Source organism: Macaca fascicularis, chromosome 19 (assembly GCF_037993035.2).
Source record: "Macaca fascicularis isolate 582-1 chromosome 19, T2T-MFA8v1.1".
NCBI lineage: Eukaryota > Metazoa > Chordata > Mammalia > Primates > Cercopithecidae > Macaca > Macaca fascicularis.
Window position 1 is genome coordinate 49,019,153 of NC_088393.1, and position 23,128 is coordinate 49,042,280.

Consider the following 23,128-nt stretch of genomic DNA (forward strand, 5'->3'; position numbering starts at 1 on the left):
CTCCTGACCTTGTGATCCGCCCGCCTCGGCCTCCCAAAGTGCTGGGATTACAGGCGTGAGCCACCGCGCCCGGCCGTATGTATTATTTTTGAGATGGAGTCTTGCTCTGTCACACAGGCTGAAGCACAGTGGTGCAATCTCAGCTCACTGCAACCTCTGCTTCCTGGGTTCAAGCAATTCTCCCATCTCAGCCTCCCTAGTAGCTGGGATTACAGGTGCCCACCACCATGCCTGGCTAATTTTTTAATTTTTTAGTGGAGTTGGGGTTTTGCCATGTTGGCCAGGCTGCTCTCGAACTCCTGACCTCAAGTGATCCACCTGACTCGGCCTCCGGGGTGCTGGGATTACAGGCATGAACCACTGCGCCCAGACAAGGGGCAGCAGATTCAGAGGAATGGAGATATATGGACAAACGGAAGGGAGGCAGAGTCAGAGATAGGCATGAGGATGGAAAAATTGAAGAAGTCAGAAAAACAGAACAGAAAAGAGAGAGACAAAGAGAGACAGACAGGAAAAAAGAGAGACAGACACAGAAGTACTGGATTCTACTGAATCCTCTGAGATAGGAATTATTAGTAGCCCATTTTAGAGATGGGCCAACTGAAGTTCATGGATGCTAAAGGACTTGCCCAATGTCACACAGTTTGTGAGCAGTAAAAGCTGGGATGCAGGCGGGGCACGGTGGTTCACGCCTGTAATCCCAGCATTTTGGGAGGCCGAGGCAGGTGGATCACCTGAGGTCAGGAGTTCGAGACCAGCCTGGCCAACATAGTGAAACCCCATCTCTACTAAAAGTACAAAAAAAATTAGCCAGGTGTGGTGGAGGGCCCCTGTAATCCCAGTTACTTGGGAGGCTGAGGCTGAGGCACAGAATTGCTTGAACCTGGGAGGCAGAGGTTGCAGTGAGACATGATTGCGCCACTGCACTCCAGTCTGGATGACAGAGTGAGCCTCTGTCTCAGAAAAAAAAAAAAGACTGGGAAGCAAACCTATGCCTGGCTACCTCTGTGGCTGCAATGTCCCCACACCGGACGGAGGGCCGGACCCAGGGCCTGGTCCATGGAGAAGTCCCAGAAAGAACAGGACGGGCAGTGCAGAGGGAAGTTGCGGGGAGGCAGTGCCCCTGTGTCAACACCCTAGAGGGATGTCCAGGGTCCTGGTTGGGATGGGTGGCTCACCGGGGGTTAACCTGGCTGACGGGAATGTTGAGACGGGCGGCGATGTCCTCCACAGTCTCGTTGCCCTCAGAGATGATGCCCACGCCCTTGGCAATGGCCTTGGCCGTGATGGGGTGATCGCCGGTGACCATGATGACCTGCAGGCATTGATTTTTAGGGATGGCCTCCCCCGCCCCATGTCTGGCTTCGCCTTCCCCAGCCACCCCAAGCCACACCTTGATGCCTGCGCTGCGACACTTGCCCACCGCGTCAGGGACGGCTGCCCGGGGCGGGTCGATCATGGACATGAGGCCCACAAAGCAGAGGTTGTCTGTGGTGAAGTTCACGTCATCACAGTCGAAGGCAAAGCCCTTGGGGAACTGCTCCTCAGGCAGGTAATAATGGCAGAAACCTGGCGGCAGGGAAGGGTTGGGGTGTGAGGGTTCCAGCCTCGGGGCCCCTGCCCCATGCCCCTAGATGTCTGCATCGCCCGCATTCCATCTCCCCATCGGCAAGACGGCCGGTCAGCATTCATTTCCTAGGATGCCTTCCCCTCTCATTCATTCATTCATTCATTCACACTACATTCTGGGAGGCCCTGGACTGAGCCAGGCTTTGGGCAGCATCACAACCCTCCTTGCCCTCTAGGGACCCCAGAGCCCGCCCGGCATCCTCGCACCAAGCACGCGCTCGCCCAGGCCGCCGAGCTCGAGGTAGGCGTTCTGGAAGGCCTCTTTCATCTCCTCATCCAGAGGCTGCTCCTTGCCCTGCAGCAGGATGGTGGAGCAGCGGTCCAGGATGCGCTCGGGGGCACCCTTCATCACCAGGAGGTATCTGTTGTCATTGGGGTCCTCGGTCTCATGGATGGAGAGCTGGGGACCGAGCAGAGGGTGGCGTGCCTGAGCCACGCAGACACCAGGAACCTCCCTGCCCCATCCTGTCCCTGGTCCAGAGCCAAGGGTGCCAGGACAGACCCACACAGGGGCTCCCCCAGAGGGGACACTCTCACAGAGACCTCTGCTCATTCCTGTCCGCTTCTGTCTATCTCATGGATATTTCTTTCTCTTTTTTTTTTTTTGGAGATGGAGTCTCACTCTGTTGCCCAGGTTGGAGTGCAGTGGTGCGATCTCAGCTCACTGCAACCTCCGCCTCCTGGGTTCAAGCGATTCTCCTGCCTCAGCCTCCCGAGTAGCTGGGATTACAGGCACCACCACCACACCCAGCTAACTTTTGCATTTTTAGTACAGACGGGATTTTGCCATGTTGGCCAGACTGGTCTTGAACTCCTGGCCTCAAGTGATCTGCCCTCCTCAGCCCCTCAAAGTGGTGGGACAACAGGCATGATCCACCACACCCGTGCTCCTCTCCCCCCACCGTTTTTTGTTTTGTTTTGTTTTGTTTTTTAAAGACAGGGTCTTATTCTGTCACCCAGGCTGGAGAACAGTGGCGAGATCACAGCTCACTGCAGCCTTGACCTCCCGGGCTCATGCGATCCTCCCACTTCAGTCTCCCACGTAGCTGGGACCACAGGTCTGCACCACCATGCCTGGCTAATTTTTTGTAGAGATGTGCTGTCCCTATGTTGCCCACGCTGGTCTCAATTTCCTGAGTTCAAGCAATCCTCCTGCCTCGGTCTCCCAAAGTGCTGGAATTACAGGCGTGAGCCACCACGCCCGGCCATATGCTTCCATTTTTATGAAATGTCCAGAATAGGCAAATCCATACAGACAGAAAGTAGGTTAGTGGTTGCTTAGGGCTGGGAGTGTGGGGGAGGAGGGGGCGGGTGACAGCTGAGCGATGCGGGGTTTCTTTTTGGAGGTGATGAAAATGCTCTAAAATTGACTATGTGGATGACTGCCTATATCTGCAAATATACTAAAACTATTATACATTTAGAGGGACGAGCTACGGTATGTTAATTATATCTTAATAAAGTTATTTTAAAAGCTCTGAGTCAACTCCTGTGTCTCTTTGGCTCAGAAGCCCCTGGAGGCTTGTGTGCTCCTCAGAGTCACAGCCAAGTCCTCTCCATGCCCGTGAGGTCTGACAGGATCTAGCCAGCACCCACCACTCCCACCAAGCTCCCTGGCTCCCAGCCCCTCTGCACTGGCTGGCTGGCTGGCCGGCTGGCGTTCAGATGCGCCAGCACACTCCCGCCTCTGTGCCTTTGCACAGGCTGTGCCTGCTACCCAAGTGCTCTTCCCCCAGACACCTGAAGGGCTCCCTCCCTCAGCACCACAACCGCTATGATTACCTCCTCATGCCTTTGTTATTGCCTGTCTTCTGGAGCCAGAGCGTAAGTCCCAGAGAGTGGGGGACTTCACCGTTTCACTCACTACTGTGTGTACACCCAGCACCCAAAACAGCGCCTAACGTGGTGGCTGCTCAAAAAATGTATACTGAATGGGCCAGGCATGGTGGCTCATGCCTGTAATCCCAGCACTTTGGGAGGCCGAGGTGGGTGGATCACTTGAGGTCTGGGGTTCAAGACCAGCCTGGCCAACATGGTGAAACCCCATCAATACTAAAAATACAAAAATTAGCTGGGCATGGTGGTGCACGCCTCTAATTCCAGCTACTTGGGAGGCTGAGATACGAGAATCACTTGAACCCAGAGGCGGAGGTTGCAGTGAGCTGAGATCACACCACTGCATTCCAGCCTGGGCGACAGAGCGAGACTCCGTCTCAAAAAAAAGTTTGCTGAGGCCGGGCACAGTGGCTGACGCCTGTAATCCCAGCACTTTGGGAGGCTGAGGCGGGCAGATCACGAGGTCAGGAGATCGACACCATCCTGGCTAACACGGTGAAACCTTGTCTCCACTAAAAATACAAAAAATTAGCCGGGCGTTGTGGCGGGCGCCTGTAGTCCCAGCTACTTGGGAGGCTGAGGCAGGAGAATGGTGTGAACCCGGGGGGTGGAGCTTGCAGTGAACCGAGATGGCGCCACTGCACTCCAGCCTGAGCGACAGAGTGAGACTCTGTCTCAAAAAAAAAAAGTTTGCTGAATAATTGAAAGTTGCTGTTCGGCCCCAAGAGGTCTCCTGCTTGTTCCCACTCTCTGCTGTAGGAAAACTTTTTTTCTTTTTTTTTTTTTTTTTGAGTCAGGGTCTTGCTCTGTCACCCAGGCTGGAGTGCAGTGCGTGATGTAGGCTCTCTGCAGCCCCAACCTCCCTGGCTCAGGCAATCCTCCTGCCTCAGACTCCCAAATCACTGAGATCACGGGCACATACCACCACACCTGGCTAACTAAAAAAAAAAAAAAAAGATTCATACAGATGGGGTTTTGCCATCTTGCCCAGGCTGGTCTCAAACTCCTGGCCTCAAGTGATCCTCCTGCCTCAGCCTCCTAAAGTGCTGGTGTTACAGGTGTGAGCCACCACGCTCGGCCTGCAGGAAGATCTTTACTCCTCAGCGTCTCACTCCAACAGAGATCTGGCTCCTACTCCCAGGTTCTCCCCGTTCCTCTCCCCACCAGGTGGGTATTATCATTCCCATTTTACAGATGGGAAAATCAAGGTTCTGTGACACCCCTTTACGGGCATCATAGGGAGCCTGAGGTCCAGGCTGGCTCTCCCGGAAAGCCCAGAGTACCTGGTATTTGTTGGTGGAATTGAAGGGAATCTCAGCCACTTTCTTGTTGCGTTCACGCATCAGCTTCACGGAGCCAGAGGACAGCTCGATGCACTTGAGCAGGGCAGACTCAGAGGCATCCCCGGCCACATCCCTCTGCAGGGAGAGAGAGTCGTCAGAGCAGGGGCAGCGGAGGGCAGGACACAGGCGGGGCTGAGGTGAGGCCAGCAGCTGAGCCCACCTTGAGCACAGGGATGTTGTCCTGACCACCCTTGAAGACGGCGCGATTGCAGAGCCCGGCGATGTGAGACAGGGCCACCCAGGTGTGTGAGCTCTTGTCGAATGAGGTTCCTGGGGGAGGCACGTGTGAGGGCCAGGGGCTCCTGGAGCCAGGCGCCCATGGTCCTCACCCGGGGCCTGCGCTCACCTGACTGGTCCTCAGTGGTGTCAGCCTCGTGGATCTGGTTGTCAAACCACATGTGGGCGACCGTCATGCGGTTCTGAGTGAGGGTCCCTGTCTTGTCCGAGCAGATGGTGGACGTGGAGCCCAGGGTTTCTACAGCCTCCAAGTTCTTCACCAGGCAGTTCTTCCGGGCCATGCGCTTGGCAGTCAGCGTCAGACACACCTGGAGGACGAGCAAGGGCAGGCAAGTTACAGGGACAAGCCCGGCAGGCAGGGTTGGATGAATGACACCAGGGCCATAGCCCAGCAGCCCGGCCCCCGGAGAATCCTGAAGGCCTGGAAAAGAACGAGGCAGCAACGCCACCCTCAAGTTCAGACCAACAGAAACAGGGCAGAGATACCCAAAGACAGGGACAAGAATGCTCATAGCAGCCACATGCATAATAGTGCAAAATGGCCAGGCGCAGTGGCTCACGCCTGTAATCCCAGCACTTTGGGAGGCCGAGGTGCAAGGATTGTGTGAGCCCAGGAGTTTAAGACTAGCCTGGGCAACACAGTGAGACCTCAACTCTAGAGATTTTTTTGTTTTTTCAGTTAGCCAGGCATGGCGGCACGCACCAGTAGTCTTAGCTACTTGGGAAGCTGAGGCAGGAGGATCGCTTGAGCCCAGGAGTTCAAGGCTGCAGTAAGCTACGATGGCATCACTGCACTCCAGCCTTGGCGACAGAGTGAGACTCTGTCTTAAAATATTGTCCAGGCCAGACGGGGTGGCTCAGCCCTGTAATCCCAGCACTTTGGGAGACCGAGGTGGGCACATCACTTTAGATCAGGAGTTTGAGACCAGCCTGGCTAACATGGTGAAACCCTGTCCCTACTAAAAATACAGAAGTTAGCCGGGCATGGTGGTGAACACCTGTAATCCCAGCTACTTGGGAAGCTGAGGCACAAGAATCCCTTGAATCCAGGAGGCGGAGGTTGCAGTGATCCGAGATCGTGACGCTACACACCAGCCTGGGCAATAGAGTGAGACTCTGACTCAAAAAAAAAAAAAAAAAATATTGGCCAGGCACAGTGGCTCACGCTTGTAATCCCAGCACTCTGGGAGGCCGAGGCGGGTGGATCATGAGGTCAGGAGATCGAGACCATCCTGGCTAACAAGGTGAAACCCCGTCTCTACTAAAAAATACAAAAAATTAACCAGGCGTGGTGGTGGGTGCCTGTAGTCCCAGCTACTTGGGAGGCTGAGGCAGGAGAATGGCGTGAACCCGGGAAGCGAAGCTTGCAGTGAGCCGAGATCGTGCCACTGCACTCCAGCCTAGGTGACAGAGCAAAAAAGAAAAGAAAAGAAAAGAAAAATTGTCCAAAACTGCAAACAACTCAGATGTCCACTAACAGCAGAAAAGATAAATTGTGGACAATGGAATGCTATACATTCATACAAACAAATACATTACCGCTGCCTGCACCCGCATGGGTGAAGGTCAAAAACATGTTCAGCCAAAAAGAGCCAGAAATGAGTTCATACTGGCCGGGCGCGGTGGCTCAAGCCTGTAATCCCAGCACTTTGGGAGGCCGAGATGGGCGGATCACGAGGTCAGGAGATCGAGACCATCCTGGCTAACACGGTGAAACCCCGTCTCTACTAAGAAATACAAAAAATAGCCGGGCGAGGTGGCAGCGCCTGTAGTCCCAGCTACTCGGGAGGCTGAGGCCGGAGAATGGCGTGAACCCGGGAGGCGGAGCTTGCAGTGAGCTGAGATCCGGCCACTGTACTCCAGCCTGGGCTACAGAGCGAGACTCCGTCTCAAAAAAAAAAAAAAAGAAAAGAAATGAGTTCATACTGAATTATTCCATTAATACAAAGTTTCAATACAGGCAAAGTTAATCTATGCTGTTAGCAGCCAGATTAGCGGTTACCCTTGGCTTGGGGGTGTAGTGGCTAAATAAGGTCTTGAGGGGGCTTCAGGGAGATGCAATCTCGATGCAGCTGACGTGATTGTGTTCAGTTTGCCCCAAATCATCAGACTATATGTTCACAATATGCTTAATCCTTTGCATATAAAAATCTCTTTGACATAAGGTAGCATTTAACATAGCTAATAAGGAAAACAGTAAACTTGTTTTTTTTGTTGTTTCGTTTTGTTTTTTTGTTTTTGTTTTTGGACACAGTCTCGCTCTGTCGGCCAGGCTGGAGTGCAGTGGCTCAGTCTCAGTTCACTGCAAACTCCGCCTCCCAGGTTCAAACGATTCTCGTGCCTCAGCCTCCTCAGTAGCTGGGATCACAGGCACCCACCACCATGCCTGGCTAATTTTTGTATTTTTAGTAGAGATGGGGTTTTGTCATGTTGGCCAGGCTGGTCTTGAACTCCTGATCTCAAGTGATCCACCCACCTCGGATTCCCAAAGTGCTGGGATTACAGGCGTGAGCCACCCTGTCCAGCCTTGATATGTAAAACTTTGCATAAAACATTAAGTCAAACAATGAAAGAGGAAAATGGTATTTCCAGGATAGTCCCTGGCATGCACCTTGAAGACAGCATTTAGTCAACATGCTCACAGCTGTCAGGGGGACCTCACAGAGAACGGACTTCTGGGGTGAAGCAGGCAGCAAAGAAGCCAGAGGAAAACTTTTAAATTATTATTAGTATTAGTATTAGTATTTTTTTCTTGAGATGGATTCTCCCTCTGATAAACAGGCTGGAGCGCAGTAGTGCAATCATGGCTCACTACAGCCTCAACCTCCTGGGTCAGCCTCCCGAGTAGCTGGGACTACAGGCATGTATCAACACGCCTGGCTAATTTTTAAATTTTATTTTATTTATTTTTTTGGGGGGACAGAGTCTGGCTCTTGTCATCCGGGCTGGAGTACAGTGGCGTGATCTTGGCTCACTGCAACCTCTGACTCCTGGATTCAAGCTATTCTCCTGCCTTAGTCTCCTGAGTAGCTGGGATTACAGGCACCTGCCACCAAGCCCGGCTAATTTTTTTTCTTTTTTTTCTTTTTTTGAGACGGAGCCTCGCTCTGTCACCCAGGCTGGAGTGCAGTGGCACGATCTCGGCCCACTGCAAGCTCCACCTCCTGTATTCACGCCATTCTCCTAACTCAGCCTCCCAAGTAGCTGGGACTACAGGTGCCCGCCACCACGCCCGGCTAATTTTTTTGTATTTTTAGTAGAGACGGAGTTTCACTGTGTTAGCCAGGATGGTCTCGATCTCCTGATCTTGTGATCTGCCCGCCTCAGCCTCCCAAAGTGCCGGGACTACAAGTGTGAGCCACCGGGGTTGGCCACGCCCAGCTAATTTTTGTATTTTTAGTAAAGATGGGGTTTTGCCATGTTGGCCAGGCTGGTCTCGAACTCCTGACCTCAGGTGATCCTCCCGCCTCAGCCTCCCAAAGTGCTGGGACTACAGGCATGAGCCACCGCACCAGCCTTTACATTTTTTTGTAGAGATGGGGTCTCACTCTGTTGTCCCGGCTGGTCTCAAACTCCTGACCTCAAGCAGTCCTCCTGCCTGGGCCTCCCAAACTGTTGGGATTACAGGCGTGAGCCACTGCACCAGGCTTATTATTTTATTTTATTTATTTACTTATTTATTTATTTTTTGAGATGGCATCTTGCTCTGTCACCCAGGCTGGAGTGCAATGGCACGATCTCGGCTCACTGCAACCTCCGCCTCCCGGGTTCAAGTAATTCTCCTGCCTCAGCCTCCCAAGTAGCTGGGACTACAGGTGTCAAGCACCACGCCCAGCTAATTTTTATATTTTTAATAGACACAGGGTTTCACCATGTTGGCCAGGATGGTCTTGATCTCTTGACCTCGTGATCCGCCTGCCTCGGCCTCCCAAAGTGCTGGGATTACAGGCGTGAGCCACCGTGCCCAGCCTATTTTATGTATTTTATATTTATTTATTTATTTATTTTTGAGATGGAGTTTCACTCTTGTTGCACAGGCTGGAGTGCAATGGCGCGATCTCAGCTCACTGCAACCTCCGCCTCCTGGGATCAAGTGATTCTCCTGCCTCAGCCTCCCAAGTAGCTGGGATTACAGGCAGGCACCACCACGCCCAGCTAATTTTGTATTTTCAGTAGAGACAGGGTTTCACCATGTTGGCCAGGCTGGTCTTGAACTCCTGACCTTAGGTGATCTGCCTGCCTCGGCCTCTCAAAGTGCTGGGATTACAGAGTGAGCCACTGTGCCCAGCCTCATTATTTTATTTTATTTATTTATTCATTTTTATTTATTTATTTTTTGGAGACGGAGTCTCGCTCTGTGGCCCAGGCTGGAGTGCAGTGGCGTGATCTCGGCTCACTGCGAGCTCCGCCTCCCGGGTTCACGCCATTCTTCTGCCTCAGCCTGCCGATAGCTGGAACTACAGGCCCCTGCCACCACACCCGGCTAATTTTTTGTATTTTTTGTAGAGATAAGGTTTCACCATGTTAGCCAGGATGGTCTTGATCTCCTGACCTCGCGATCCACCCGCCTCAGCCTCCCAGAGTGCTGGGATTACAGGCGTGAGCCACCGCACCCGGCCCTATTTTATTTTTTAACTTGATGTACTCTTCGAACTTTTCATCATGAGCGTGCACTTCTTTTTTTTTTTTTTTTTTTTTTTTTTTTTTTTTTTTTTTTTTTGAGACGGAGTCTCGCTGTGTCTCCCAGGCTGGAGTGCAGTGGCGCGATCTCGGCTCACTGCAAGCTCCGCCCCCTGGGTTCACGCCATTCTCCCGACTCAGCCTCCCAAGTAGCTGGGACTACAGGCGCCCGCTACCACGCCCGGCTAATTTTTTTGTATTTTTAGTAGAGACGGGGTTTCACCGTGTTAGCCAGGATAGTCTCGATCTCCTGACCTCGTGATCCACCCGCCTTGGCCTCCCAAAGTGCTGGGATTACAGGCTTGAGCCACCGCGCCCGGCCGAGCGTGCACTTCTTAATTTTGTAAGTAAACCTAACAAGCGATAGGATTGTTGGCTCTTTACGGCTTGCCAGTGTTTTTCCAGATTTTTGTTTGTTTCTTTGTTTGCTTTGTTAATGAGGCCCTCTGAGTCAGGCCCAGGTTGTCTTTCACAAGAACACTGTGATCCAGGTCCCCAGCCCCTTCTTTCCCAGCCCCACCTCCCCTAGACACATGGGTCCAGGCCTCCAGCCCCTCCTCCCTCAGACTCAGAGGCCGAGGCCCCCCCAGCCCCTTGTTTCCCAGCCCCAGGGGTCCAGACCCCAGTCCCACCTCCCCCAGACACATGGGTCCAGGCCTCCAGCCCCTCCTCCCTCAGACTCAGGGGCCCAGGCCCCCAGGCCCTCCCCGCGCAGACGCAGGAGCCCGGCCTTACAGTGACAGTGGCCAGCAGACCCTCTGGGACATTGGCCACGATGATGCCGATGAGGAAGATCACAGCCTCGAGCCAGGTGTATCCGAGAATGAGGGAGAGGATGAAGAAGGAAACGCCCAGGAAGACAGCCACGCCAGTGATGAGCTGGATGAAGTGCTCAATCTCGATGGCGATGGGCGTCTTGCCCACCTCCAGCCCTGAGGCCAGGGTGGCAATGCGGCCCATGACAGTACGGTCGCCCGTGGCCACCACCACGCCCCGAGCCGTGCCTGCAGGCCAGAGGGGTTAGGCTGAGGTGGGGTGGCTCAGGGAGGTTCCAGAGGTCCTGACCCCTTGGGACACGTCCCTGTGTCTGCCCCAGCTGTGTGTCTTCTCTGCACCCGCCTCACCTTCCACACAGTTGGTGGAGAAGAAGGTGATGTTCCGAGTCTCCAAGGGATTGTCGTGTGTGCAGTCGGGAGAGCGAGTCTGGGGCTCGGATTCGCCAGTCAGGGAGGAGTTGTCCACCTGGGGGTAGGTGCAACAGAGACAGGGTTCAGTCCAGGGCCTGGGACAGGAGGGTGTTTGTGCAGAGGGCTTGGGGCTAAAGGCTGTGTGCCTGGAGATCAAAGCTAGAAGCCTGGGTGCCCAGTGGGCGAGTGGTGTGTGGGAGGCCAGAGGCTGGAATCTTGAAGGTAGGGAGGACACAGGGCTGCTGGCCAAGGTCTAGGGTCCCTAAGGATCTCCGAAGGGTGAGGGCTAGGCCTGGACTCCTGACTGTTGGGTAAGGAGGGGTCCCAGGGTCTAAACTCCTAGGTCTGAAGGAGGAGGGCCTAGGGGCCTGGACTCCTGGGTCTGAGGGAGGAGGGGCTGGGGGCCTGGACTCTTGGGTCTGAGGGAGGAGGGGTTGGGGCCTGGACTCCTGGGTCTGAGTGAGGAGGGGTTGGGGCCTGGACTCCTGGGTCTGAGGGAGGAGGGGTTGGGGCCTGGACCCCTGGGCCTGAGGGAGGAGGGCTTAGGGGCCTGGACTCCTGGGTCTGAGGGAGGAGGGGCTGGGGGCCTGGACTCTTGGGTCTGAGGGAGGAGGGTTTGGGGCCTGGGCTCCTGGGTCTGAGGGAGGAGGGGGTTGGGGCCTGGACTCCTGAGACTGAGGGAGAAGGGGCTAGGTCTGGACCCCTGGGTCTGAGGGAGGAGGGACTGGGCCTGGGCTCCTGGGTCTGAGGGAGGAGGGACTGGGCCTGGGCTCCTGGGTCTGAGGGAGGAGGGGCTGGGCCTGGGCTCCTGGGTCTGAGGGAGGAGGGGCTGGGCATGGACTTCTGAGTCTGAGGGAGAAGGGGCTAGGTCTAGACCCCTGGGTCTGAGGGAGGAGGAGTTGGGGCCTGGGCTCCTGGGTCTGAGGGAGGAGGGGCTGGGCATGGACTCTGGGGCAGCCTGAGGGAGGGTAAAGCCCAGTCCCAGGCCCAGGCCCACCTTGCAGCCGTGGGCTGAGATGATCCGCAGGTCAGCTGGCACTCGGTCTCCGCCCTTGATCTCCACCAGGTCCCCGACCACCACCTCCTCAGCGTTCACCTGCATCTTCTCACCTTCCCGGATCACCAGGGCTTGCTGGGGTGGGATGGAGTAATGTGACCTCCAAGACTCCCTCTGCCTGGGGGTCACTGGGCCCAGCCCCCAGCCCATACACTAACACCCCTCTCTGGCCCCTTGCCGGGCACCCTTCACCTGCGGCACCATGTTCTTGAAGGACTCCATGATCTTGGAGCTCTTGGCCTCCTGGTAGTACGAGAAGCAGCCAGTGATGATCACCACGGCCGCCAGCACGATGCCCAGGTACAGCTGTGGGGAGATGTGGGGATGTTGATCAGGGGCCGCCCACGCCGCTCCCCACCAGTCCCTGCATGCCTGGGAAGGGAGCTTTGTGTCAATGGGGGTCTGTATTTGTGTGTCTGACCCCAGACTGGTTATGAGGGTTGGTGTGTCTGAGTCTCCCCTGTCTGTGCTTGAGTCCCTCTTTCTGTAACAGTTGTGTTTGAATCTAAGGGTCTGTCGATTTTTTTGTTTTTTTTTTTTGAGACAGAGTCTTGCTCTGTCGCCCAGGCTGGAGTGCAGTGGCAGGATCTCGGCTCACTATAAGCTCCTCTTCCTAGTTCAAGCGATCCTCCTGCCTCAGCCTCCTGAGTAAGCTGGGACTACAGGCGTGTACCACCACATCCGGCTAATTTTTTGTATTTTTAGTAGAGATGGGGTTTCACCACATTGGCTAGGATGGTCTTGATCTCCTGACCTTGTGATCCGCCGCCTTGGCCTCCAAAAGTGCTGGGATTACAGGCGTGAGCCACCATTCCTGGCCTTTTTTTTTTTTTTTTTTTTTTTTTTTTTTTTTGAGACAGGTCTCGCTCTGCTACCCAGCCTGGAGTACAGTGGCGCAGTCTCAGCTCATTGTAGCCTCAACCTCCCCAGGTTCAAGCAATCCTCCCACCTCAGCCTCCAGAATAGCTAGCACTACAGGTGTGCGCCACCAGGCCTGGCTGTTTTTTGTATTTTTTTGTACTTTTTTAGAGACTGGGTCTGTCTGGGAAACTCAGGTTTCTGGAACTCCTGGCCTCAAGTAAGCCTCCTGCCTTGGCCTCCCAAGGAGCTGGGGTGACAGGCATGAGCCACCATGCCCGACTTGTCCATCTATTTTGTGTGTGTGTCTGTCCTCCTGCACATGTTAAAGAGTCTAGGATGCGGCTATCTGTCCGTGTGTCTGTATGACTGGCTGCATGCCTGACTTTACATTCTACAAGGCAGCTTCTTCGGTTCTCTGTGTGTGGCTCTCTGTCTCTGTGTCTCCAGCTTTGCCTCTCTGTGAGAGCTTATGTCTGAGACTGTTTAGATTTGAATATCTGAGGACACTGTCTGTGCCTGACTCTCACATCTCTCCGTCATGAGGTTATGCCTGCATTACTGTGTGTGTGTGTGTGAGCTTCTCCGTCAATGTATGTCTGAGTCTGTGTCTGTGTTTCTGAATTAGGTGGCCGTGTTTGAATCCATATCCTGGTGTGGTGTCTGTGTTGACCCTCCACGTGCATGCATGTGTGTGCACCTACGCAGGTGAGCATCTCTGTGTGGCTGGTGTGTGGGTCTGTGTTACGTGCATGGGATCTGAGGCTGCATCTCGAATGTGTCCCTGTGTTATGGGGATGGGCCCTGATGTATCAGCAGCTGGGTGTGCCTGGGTCTCTATGTGATACTCACTCTGGGTATCTGTCAGGCCATGACCACCTGCTGGTGTCTGTTCTCAAGGCCACTGAGGTCACACAGCCTTGGGACATAGCCCCGGGTCACACATTCTGCTGCGGGGCCTTGGACAAGTTACCTGGCTTTTCTGAGCCTCAGTTTGCCTTGTATTTGATTTGGTTCTCCTGCTGGGTGATTGTGAGTTAGATGGGAAAAAGGGAGAGGGTGGGCTGTGAAAAGCCTGGAGGGATGGGAAGAAGTTGGGGGGTGGTATCCATAAATAAATGTGTAGGGCCTTGCGCAGGGCAGGGTCCAGGCACTCACGTTGTCACCAGAGGGGTCGTCCTCGGTGCCTGCCTGGATACCGTAGGCCAGGAAGCAGAGGATAGCCCCAATCCACAGCAGGATGGAGAAGCCCCCAAAGAGCTGCCGGCAAAACTTGACCCACTCTGGGGTGGTAGGCGGTGGCGTGAGTGCGTTCGGCCCGTCCCGGGCCAGGATCTCCTGGGCTTTGCTGTGGGTCAAACCCTGAGGGACAGAGGACTCACACAGAACCCTCCCTGGGCAACCCTGGCACCCCAGGCCTTCACCAGACCCCCAGAATTTAAGACACCAGCCCCAGCCCCTCCTCCCTCAGACCCAGGGGTCCAGGCCCCAGCCCCTTCTCCCTCAGACCCAGGGGTCCAGGCCCCAGCCCCTCCTCCCTCAGACCCAGGGGTCCAGGCCCCCACCCTGCCTCCCTCAGACCCAGGGGTCCAGGCCCCAGCCCCTCCTCCCTCAGACCCAGGGGGCCAGGCCCCCACCCTGCCTCCCTCAGACCCAGGGGTCCAGGTCCCCAGCCCCTCTTCCCTCAGACCCAGGAATCCAGGCCCCCAGCCCCTCCTCCCTCAGTTCCAGGGGTCCAGCCCCCAGCCCCTTCTCCCTCAGACCCAGGGGTCCAGGCCCCCAGCCCCTTCTCCCTCAGACCCAGGGGTCCAGGTCCCCAGCCCCTCTTCCCTCAGACCCAGGAGTCCAGGCCCCCAGCCCCTCCTCCCTCAGACCCAGGGGTCCAGGCCCCAGTCCCTCCTCCCTCAGTTCCAGGGGTCCAGGCCCCAGTCCCTCCTCCCTCAGTTCCAGGAGTCCAGGTCCCAGCTCCTCCTCCCTCAGACCCAGGGATCCTGGCCCCCAGCCCCTCCTCCCTCAGATCCAGTGGTCCAGGCCCCCAGCCCCTCCTCCCTCAGATCCAGTGGTCCAGGCCCGCAGCCCCTCCTCCCTCAGATCCAGCGGTCACGGCCCCCAGCCCCTCCTCCCTCAGATCCAGTGGTCCAGACCCCAGCCCCTCCTCCCTCAGACCCAGGAGTCCCAGCCCCCAGCTCCTCCTCCCTAATTCCCATGGTCCCAGCCCGCAGCCTGGCCGCACCTGCACACAGTCTGTGTTGTACTTCCGGCAGACCTCTTCCACTGACATCTTGTGCTCTGTCTGAGGAACAGGAGTTTGGGGAAGACGATGAGTGCCTAGGCCAGCCAGGAACTGGTGAGGCTCTCTGGGAGGGTGTGCGGGCAGAGGGCAAGGCTTACCATAGCCACCTCCTTCTTGAGGTCATCCAGGTCCCGGCGCTCCTTGCCCTTGTTCTTCTTGGGCGAGTCCTTGTCATCTTTCTTGTCCTGCGAGGTGGCGATACGATAGCTGTCAGAGTCACCAGACTGCGGGCGAGAAGGGGTTCCAGGGGGACACCGGCCCTCCGTGCCCCGGCTATCCTCCTGGCCGGTGCCCCTGCATCTCTGGGTGGGGGTCTCTGCCTCTCGGAGTCTCCCTGTGTCTCCTGGCACCTCTGGATGACTTCACTTCCTTTCTGCCTCTGGTGACTCTCAGGCCTCGGTGAGTCTCGTCTGCTCCGATCGGCTTCCCTGTCTCTGGTTCTGTGTGTCTCTGAGTCTCTGTCCCCGAAGGTCCCTGTCTGGCTTCTGCCTATGTTTCTGTCTCTCTCTGTTTCTGTGCCCATCTTTGCAGGTCTCTCCCCTTATGTGTTCTGTGTCTATGTGACTTTGTTTTTGTTTTTTGAAACAGTGTCTCACTCTGATGCCCAGGCATCACAGCTCATTGCAGCCTCAACTTCTGAGGCTCAGTGATCCTCCCACCTCGGCCTCCTGTGTAGTTGGGACTACAGGTGTGTGCTAATTTTTAATTTTTTTCTAGAGATAGGGTCTCACTATGCTGCCCAGGCTGGTCTCTAACTCCTGGACTCAAGCGATCCTCCTGCTTTAGCCTCCCAAAGTATTGGAATTACAGGCGTGAGCCACTGTGCCCCGCCTCTATGTGACATTTTAACTCTGCTTCTCTCTCTTCTTCCCTCTCCCTGGCCCTGTCCAATCTTCCTACATATCTGTCTTTTCTATGTCTCCATCTGTATCTCTCTCTATCTCTTTCTCCTCTGTCTGTCTCCCTTGATGTGTCTCTCCAGGTCTGTTTGTGGCTCTTGGTCTTATTGTTTTGTTTCATCATCTCTCTGTCTCCTGTCTCTTTATCTCTCCATCTCTGTATCTCTATCTCTGCAAGGCTGTTTCTCTCCCTCGATAGCTCTCTCTCTCTCTATCACTCTGATCTCTTTATGTTGTCTCTGTCATTCTCTATCCTGATCCCAGTCTCTGGGTCTCTCTGCATATGTCTTTCTATGATTTTGTCTCTCTCTGATCTCTGGTTCTTTCTGTCTCTCTGTCTTGCATGATGTCTGTCTCCATCTCTTGGCTGTCTCTCCCCAGGTCTGGCTGAGTTTCTGTCTCTCTGGGTTCTTATTTCCCTCTGAGTTGGCGTTTCAAGGATCAGTACTTTCTGTCTGTCTTTTTCCACCTTTCGGTCTGTCTCCCTCTGTCATTGTGTCTCTATCTTCCTCTCTCAAGCTGTCTCCTCTGGGACGCTCACATCTCTCCCTACCTGTCTCTTCTCCTGTTTCAACCTCTCTGTCTCTCTGATCTCTCTCTCTGGGATCTGCCTATCTCTGTCTCTCTCCCACTCTCTCTGGGATCTCCTCTCTATCTCTGAATCTCTCCTCTCTCACTATCACTAAGATCTCTTCTCTCTCTCTCTCTCTCTCTCTGTGTGTCTCTCTTTGGAATTTTCCTTTCTGTCTCTCTCGAATCTTCTGTTCCCCTCCTTCCCCATATATCTCTCATTCTTTTTCTCTCTCTCACTGTCTCATCCTGGGATTTTCCTCTCTATCTCTGTCTCTTTCTCCCACTGTCTGTCTCTGGGATCTCCTCAATACCTCTCTCTCTTAATGTCTCTCTCTGAGACCTTCCCCTCTCTCTCTCCCCATATATATATATATATATATGGGATCTTTCTCTCTCTCTCTCTTTCTCTCACTTTCTCTCTGGGATCTTATTCTCTATTTCTGCCTCTCTGAGATCTCCTCTCTGTCTCTGGGATCTGCCTCTCTCTCTCTGTCTGTCTGTATCTCTGTCTCTGTCTCTCTCACTGTCTCCCTCGGGACCTTCCTCTATCTCTGTCTCTGTCTCCCTGTCTCTGTCTCTCTCTGGGATCTCTGTTAAGGACGCCCATGGAGCGTCCTTAACAGAGGCTGGGCATGGCCAGGTCCCTGGAGGACACAGCAGGAGAGCGAGAGGCAGAAGCCCTAGTCCTGGCTTGAACTGCGCATGGTGTGAGTGCCTGAAGTTCCAGTTTGGGAGCCTGGGCGGATGGGGAGGGCAGTGTCCGAGGCTGGTGGGAGGGGTGGGGCGAGGCTGGGTGCTGCGAGGGCTGCTGACAGGTCCTGCAGGCCCAGGGCCAAGCTGGGATCCGAGGCTCAGCGCGGCTCAGCACTAATCTCCTCGTGACCTTGCAGAGGGCCTGAGCTGCCTGCTGTCTGCCCCCAGACCCAGACGCTGAGTCGGAGGGTGGGGGTGTGCAGGGAGGGGCAGCAGGCTGGAGATCTGGGAGCCTCAAGAAGGGGTGCAGGGGGTGGGAGGGAGGCTTGGCCCCCTGCCAGCCCTGCAGCAGCACTGCGTCTCAGATGCGGAGGCACAGAGGCTTGGGGGACGGGGAGACCATCTTTCATACTCCCCTGCAGTGCCAGGGGTGGTCTCAGCTTTGCCGGACAGGGTAGACCCAGGGATGGAGAGACATGGAGAGATGGAGAGTTGTGGAGCTACAAAGGCCTGGGGTCAAGTCCTGTGCAGGAGGCCAGGAGAGGGGTGAGATGGGGGTCAGGAGAGAGAGAGAGGGAGAAAATCAGCTGCCTACCCAGAAACCTTAGTGAAGGCTGGGAGCTGATGCTTGGGGCCCCATAAAAGCTAAGGCCAGGGCCGGACTTTCAGATCCTGAGAGAGGCTGGGGTCCTGGACCCCTGGGTCTGAGGGAGGAGGGGCTGGGGGCCTGGACCCCTGGGTCTGAGGGAGGAGGGGCAGGGGCCTGGACTCCTGGATTGAGGGAGGAGGGGATGGGCCTGGACTCCTGGTCGGAGGGAGGAGGGGTCTGGGGGGCTGGACTCCTAGTCTGAGGGAGGAGGGGCTGGGGGCCTGGACCCCTGGGTCTGAGGGAGGAGGGAGGGCTGGGGGCCAGGACTCCTGGGTCTGAGGGAGGAGGGAGGGCTGGGGGCCAGGACCCCTGGGTCTGAGGGAGGAGGGAGGGCTGGGGGCCTGGACCCCTGGGTCTGAGGGAGGAGGGAGGGCTGGGGGCCTGGACCCCTGGGTCTGAGGGAGGAGGGAGGGCTGGGGGCCAGGACCCCTGGGTCTGAGGGAGGAGGGAGGGCTGGGGGCAAGGACCCCTGGGTCTGAGGGAGGAGGGAGGGCTGGGGGCCAGGACCCCTGGGTCTGAGGGAGGAGGGAGGGCTGGGGGCCTGGACCCCTAGGTCTGAGGGAGGAGGGAGGGCTGGGGGCCAGGACTCCTGGGTAAGAGGGAGGAAGGGCTGGGGGCCTGGACTCCTGGTCTGAGGGAGGAGGGGCTGGGGGCCTGGACTCCTGGGTCTGAGGGAGGGGATGGGCCTGGACTCCTGGTTGGAGGGAGGAGAGGTCTGGGGGGCTGGACTCCTGGTCTGAGGGAGGAGGGGCTGGGGGCCTGGACTCCTGGGTCTGAGGGAGGAGGAGCTGGGGACCTGGACTCCTGGGTCTGGGAGAGGAAGGTCTGGGGGCCTGGACTCCTGGTCTGAGGGAGGAGGGGCTCGGGGCCTAGACTCCTGGGTCTGAGGGAGGGAGGTCTGGGGGCCTGGACTCCTGGATCTGAGGGAGGAGGGGCTGCGGGCCTGGACTCCTGGGTCTGAGGGAGGAGGGACTGGGGCCTGGAATCCTGAGTCTGAGGGAGGAGGGGATGGGCCTGGACTCCTGGTTGGAGGGAGGAGGGGTCTGGGGGCCTGGACTCCTGGTCGGAGGGAGGAGGGACTGGGGGCCTGGACTCCTGGGTCTGAGGGAGGAGGGGCCGGGGGCCTGGACTCCTGGGTCTGAGGGAGGAGGGGCCGGGGGCCTGGACTCCTGGGTCTGAGGGAGGAGGGGCTGGGGCCTGGACTCCTGGATCTGGGGGAGGAGGGGCTGGGGCCTGGACTCCTGGGTCTGAGGGAAGAGGGGCTGGGGCCTGGACTCCTGGATCTGGGGGAGGAGGGGCTGGGGCCTGGACTCCTGGGTCTGAGGGAGGAGGGGCTGGGGCCTGGACTCCTGGTCTGAGGGAAGAGGGGCTGGGGCCTGGACTCCTGGATCTGGGGGAGGAGGGACTGGGAGCCTGGACTCCTGGCTCACCCTGGCCCTGGCCTTGGCTCCTGCTCGCCCTTGCCATGATCAGACCCCAGCAGGCTCCCATCTGTTGGAGTGCAGAGCTGAGGCTTTCCCAGTCAAGGCAGGAGGCCCAGATGGGCGCACTGTGGGGCGGGAGCACCTCCAAGGGTGGGGGCCACGCCTGTCTCGCTGTGGCCGCCTCTGCAGCTCCTTGCCATTTTCCGTGCTGTCCGCCTCTCCCTGATCTGGCGCCAGCTCCCGCAGCCTCTCTGCGCCTGGGCCAGCCTCCCCTCCCCCTCGCAGGGGACCTGGCCCACATCTCTGGCTGTCTCTCCCTTGACCTCCCCCTTTGCCCTCTGCCTCTTCTTCCTTTCCCTCAGACTGACTGTGGTTGCCGCTAGATAGGAAATATCTGTCCTTGTGTCTCTTTCTCTGAGCCTCAGTTTCTCATTTTCTCTCTCAATGTCTCTCCATGTGTCTCAGACATGTCTCTCTGCTTCTCTGTCTCTTTCTATGTCCATGTCTCTTTCTCTGTCTCTTTCAGAGCATCTCTGTCTTTCCATGTGTCTCTGTCTTTCCTTCCCATGTCTAAGCTGCCTTCATTTCTCCTCTCGTCCCCACTCCTTTTCCTAAGACCACCCTCCCACCACTTCCTTCTCTAGGGCTTTTAGCATCAGTCTTCTCCCAATCCATCCAGTTTCCCTCACTCCATCCCACTTACCTGACAGCCATCACTGACTACCCCTTTCTGCCTTCTCTCCCCTAGTCCTGGCCCAACCCAATCCTCCTTCCCAGCCCCCCTGGCCCACTCTGCCCCACCCCACAGAGCTGCACCCCCATCCCCCGCCTCCATCTCTGGGCCCATCAGCCTTTTATCCGCCATCTTTCTCCCTAGTCCTCATATTCTCCCTCCACTGGCCTCTCCCGCCCTCTTCATCCCACCTACCTCCACCCACCCCCTCCTCTCCTGATTCCCCCTCCCTTCAGCCCCGCCCCAGACACACAGGGAGGAATCCAGGGCTGCAGCAAGGGTCAGGTGGTCAGCCAGGGAGGGAGGCGGCATCTGCTGGAGAGACTCACAGACAGACAAGGACACACGGACACAGAAGCAAGGACACAGCCAGGCATGCACGCTCCCCACTACACAGCTGCACACGCACACCCTCATCTGTGCACTCAGTCTCCCCACCTTGGCTCTCCTGTTCCTCTCCTCCTCCCAGCCTCCCATGCCTGCTCCTCTACATGAGGGGCTGTACACACACACACACTGCAGCCCCACGCTGCGACACTGCGGAGCCTGCACGCACGCACACACACACACACACACACACACACACACACACACACACACTGCAGAGCTCCCCCATACAGGCCTGGAAGGAGAAAGAGAGGTCATCTGGTGTCCATCCCAAAGCCTGGACCTATCTGCACCCTGCCAGGGAAGCAGGAGGGCCTCAATAACCCCAGACGCACTAACATGAGCTCTCACAGACACACCCAGATGCGACTGCAGACTTTCAGACACTACGGGCCCCACACACTCGCTGCCAGGGCCTGACCGAGCCAGCAGCTCTCATACACACATGCAACCGTGCACATGCAACCGCACAAGGTCAGGCGGAGATGCTGAGGGCTGGCCCACGACCTCGCTGATCCCCGCACACAAAGCCATGTCAACGTGCGCCACAGACCCCCCGCCGCTCCCTGCGGCCCCGCGCACACATTCGCAGCAGCCCCACGACCACATGCATTGGCCGGGTCAGCCGGCTTCCCGGGTCTCGCAGGCCTGGCCCCGGAGGGCAGGGGTTCCGGCGCCCCCGCCCCCCGCGCACACCCAATGTCACCGGCCCCACAATGTCACACGGAAGCGGCGCCCAGCCGGCCCAGCACCTACCCCCATCTTGGCGGCTCCGCTGGGAGAGAGCCGGGCGGGCGGGGCGGGGGCCTCTGGGAGGGCTCAGGCGCAGGCTTGGGCTGGGGGCCTCTGCAGCGCCCGCGCCTCGGTCGGTGCGCGCGTCCGTCCGTCCGTCCGTTGGTCCCACCGCACAGAGGCTGCGGCGGCCGCCGCCTCCGCCTCCTCATATGCCCGCGTCCACGGGAGGGGGGCGGCGCTGGCCAATCAGGGGCGCCGCCGTGCAGACGGACGGACGGCGGCCCCACCCCCGGTACTGCAGCTGTCCTCCCCCTGGGCTCCGCAAAGTGGCGGCGCGGCCGCGAAAGAGGAGCGCTGCGGGGGTGGGGGGATTCCCGGAGACCCCCGCAATAGGGGACCTGGAGACCCCCTCAATACGGGGTAGGGCCTCCAAGGAGGGGCGCTCAGGGAAAGAGAACCCCGGAAATCCTCTCATTGTGGGGGTGTGCCACCACCGAGAAGGGTACGCTGTGGAGGGGCGGGTGGTGACACGGGGTGGGAGGAAAACCCGGTGAATCACTGCAGTGTGGCACCAGGGCCCCTGGAGACGGTGGGGGGTGGTGCTGTTCAGGGAGCGGGCCCTGCAGGAGGTGAAGTTGGAGGGGAACACAAGAGAGCAAGAAAGGCAATTGAGGAGGGGAGATGGGGGGAGGAGCCCGGAGATTCCTTCACTGTGGGTGCCCCCCCACTACGCCTGAGCTATCCAATGAGCCACAACCACACAGGGTATACGGGAGACACAACACGGTGGAGGATGGCCCCAGGAGACCCAGAAAATGCCCAGTGTCACAGTTACACAGGACCATCACACTCATAGCCCAGACGCTAGGGACATGCACACACCACAGGGTTGCACTCACATTCCATCACATGCCAGCATGTGCCCTCACACACATACCACCCCATCACACACAGAGTCTCAAACATATAGGAGTGAAACACACACAAGGCACACACCTTACACACCCATCATACCACAAGATAATCACAATCACAGTCACAAAGTGCTGTGCAGACTAACATGGACACTCCGAAAATCACAGACTCACACATCACACACTCTACCACACCTGACCTCCCACCATTTCACATAGAGACCCACACCGTGCAACCCAGAAACCAAAACACACCTGCACTCAGCACCATCACACACACACAGGCCTCACACTGCCTCCAGACACATTACATCAGCCTTTGTGGACATCGTTGCATGATCCCACAATGTTGTACACATCCTCACACACACTGCTCCCTAGTGTGTCTGGGCATGAGCAACAGCCCACAGTGCAAAATTGCCAATGCTAACTGTGAATGACAGACAAAAAGGTGCACACACTTACACACAGCACAATAATTCAAACACAAGTCACACGACACCCACACATCTCCCACACATACACACATCACGTTATTGCAGCACTATCGCAGACATCTTTGTTGCACCTCCAAACACACCCCAACGCCCTCACCCACATGACACACAGCCCTCATCACAGTATATGTACACACACAGACGCACAGCCGGCACCCACACCCCAGGCCTGCCGCCGACACACAACACCCCATCAGTCACCCCACTGGATCCCAAGAAGTTGAGGCCTCCCCACTCACTCCAACACCACTTTGTTCTAGGAGGAACACCCCAGACTCTCCCTGGGGATGGTAGAAGAGGAAGAGAGAGAGACACAGAGAGCATTTGACCTTGTAGCTTTCTCAGAATGTGGGTATCCTCTCCACCTATGGGAAAGGAGATGTAGGAGACACAGGCAAGGGATGGGGAGTGAGCTTGGTGTGTGAGGGTGGGTGGGTGAAGGTTGAGGACCTGGTGCAAGGAAATGTGTGAAAGGCTGAAGGCCAGAGAGAGGTACAAAAACAG

At 56.9% G+C, this 23,128-nt stretch overlaps 1 protein-coding gene across 2 annotated transcripts in view; it reads right to left on the reverse strand.

Moving 5' to 3' along the window:
* ATP1A3 (ATPase Na+/K+ transporting subunit alpha 3) overlaps positions 1 to 21,394 on the reverse strand; it is a 31,611-nt gene extending 10,217 nt beyond the window's left edge. Inside the window, exons 1-14 of one of the 2 annotated variants that reach the window (XM_005589417.4) lie at positions 21,235 to 21,394; positions 15,219 to 15,305; positions 15,061 to 15,120; positions 13,986 to 14,189; positions 12,162 to 12,275; positions 11,910 to 12,044; positions 10,850 to 10,967; positions 10,461 to 10,729; positions 5,155 to 5,353; positions 4,969 to 5,078; positions 4,749 to 4,883; positions 1,837 to 2,029; positions 1,394 to 1,569; positions 1,179 to 1,315 (exon numbers count right to left, since the gene is read on the reverse strand). In XM_005589417.4, the coding sequence (XP_005589474.1) occupies positions 1,179 to 1,315; positions 1,394 to 1,569; positions 1,837 to 2,029; positions 4,749 to 4,883; positions 4,969 to 5,078; positions 5,155 to 5,353; positions 10,461 to 10,729; positions 10,850 to 10,967; positions 11,910 to 12,044; positions 12,162 to 12,275; positions 13,986 to 14,189; positions 15,061 to 15,120; positions 15,219 to 15,305; positions 21,235 to 21,240 (1,943 nt within the window). In that variant the 5' untranslated portion in view covers positions 21,241 to 21,394. Of the gene's footprint in view, positions 1 to 1,178; positions 1,316 to 1,393; positions 1,570 to 1,836; positions 2,030 to 4,748; positions 4,884 to 4,968; positions 5,079 to 5,154; positions 5,354 to 10,460; positions 10,730 to 10,849; positions 10,968 to 11,909; positions 12,045 to 12,161; positions 12,276 to 13,985; positions 14,190 to 15,060; positions 15,121 to 15,218; positions 15,306 to 20,529; positions 20,607 to 21,234 lie in introns of those variants that run through there. The other variant, XM_045379495.2, reaches the window with a different exon arrangement.
* Between the last annotated feature and the right edge of the window lie 1,734 nt (positions 21,395 to 23,128).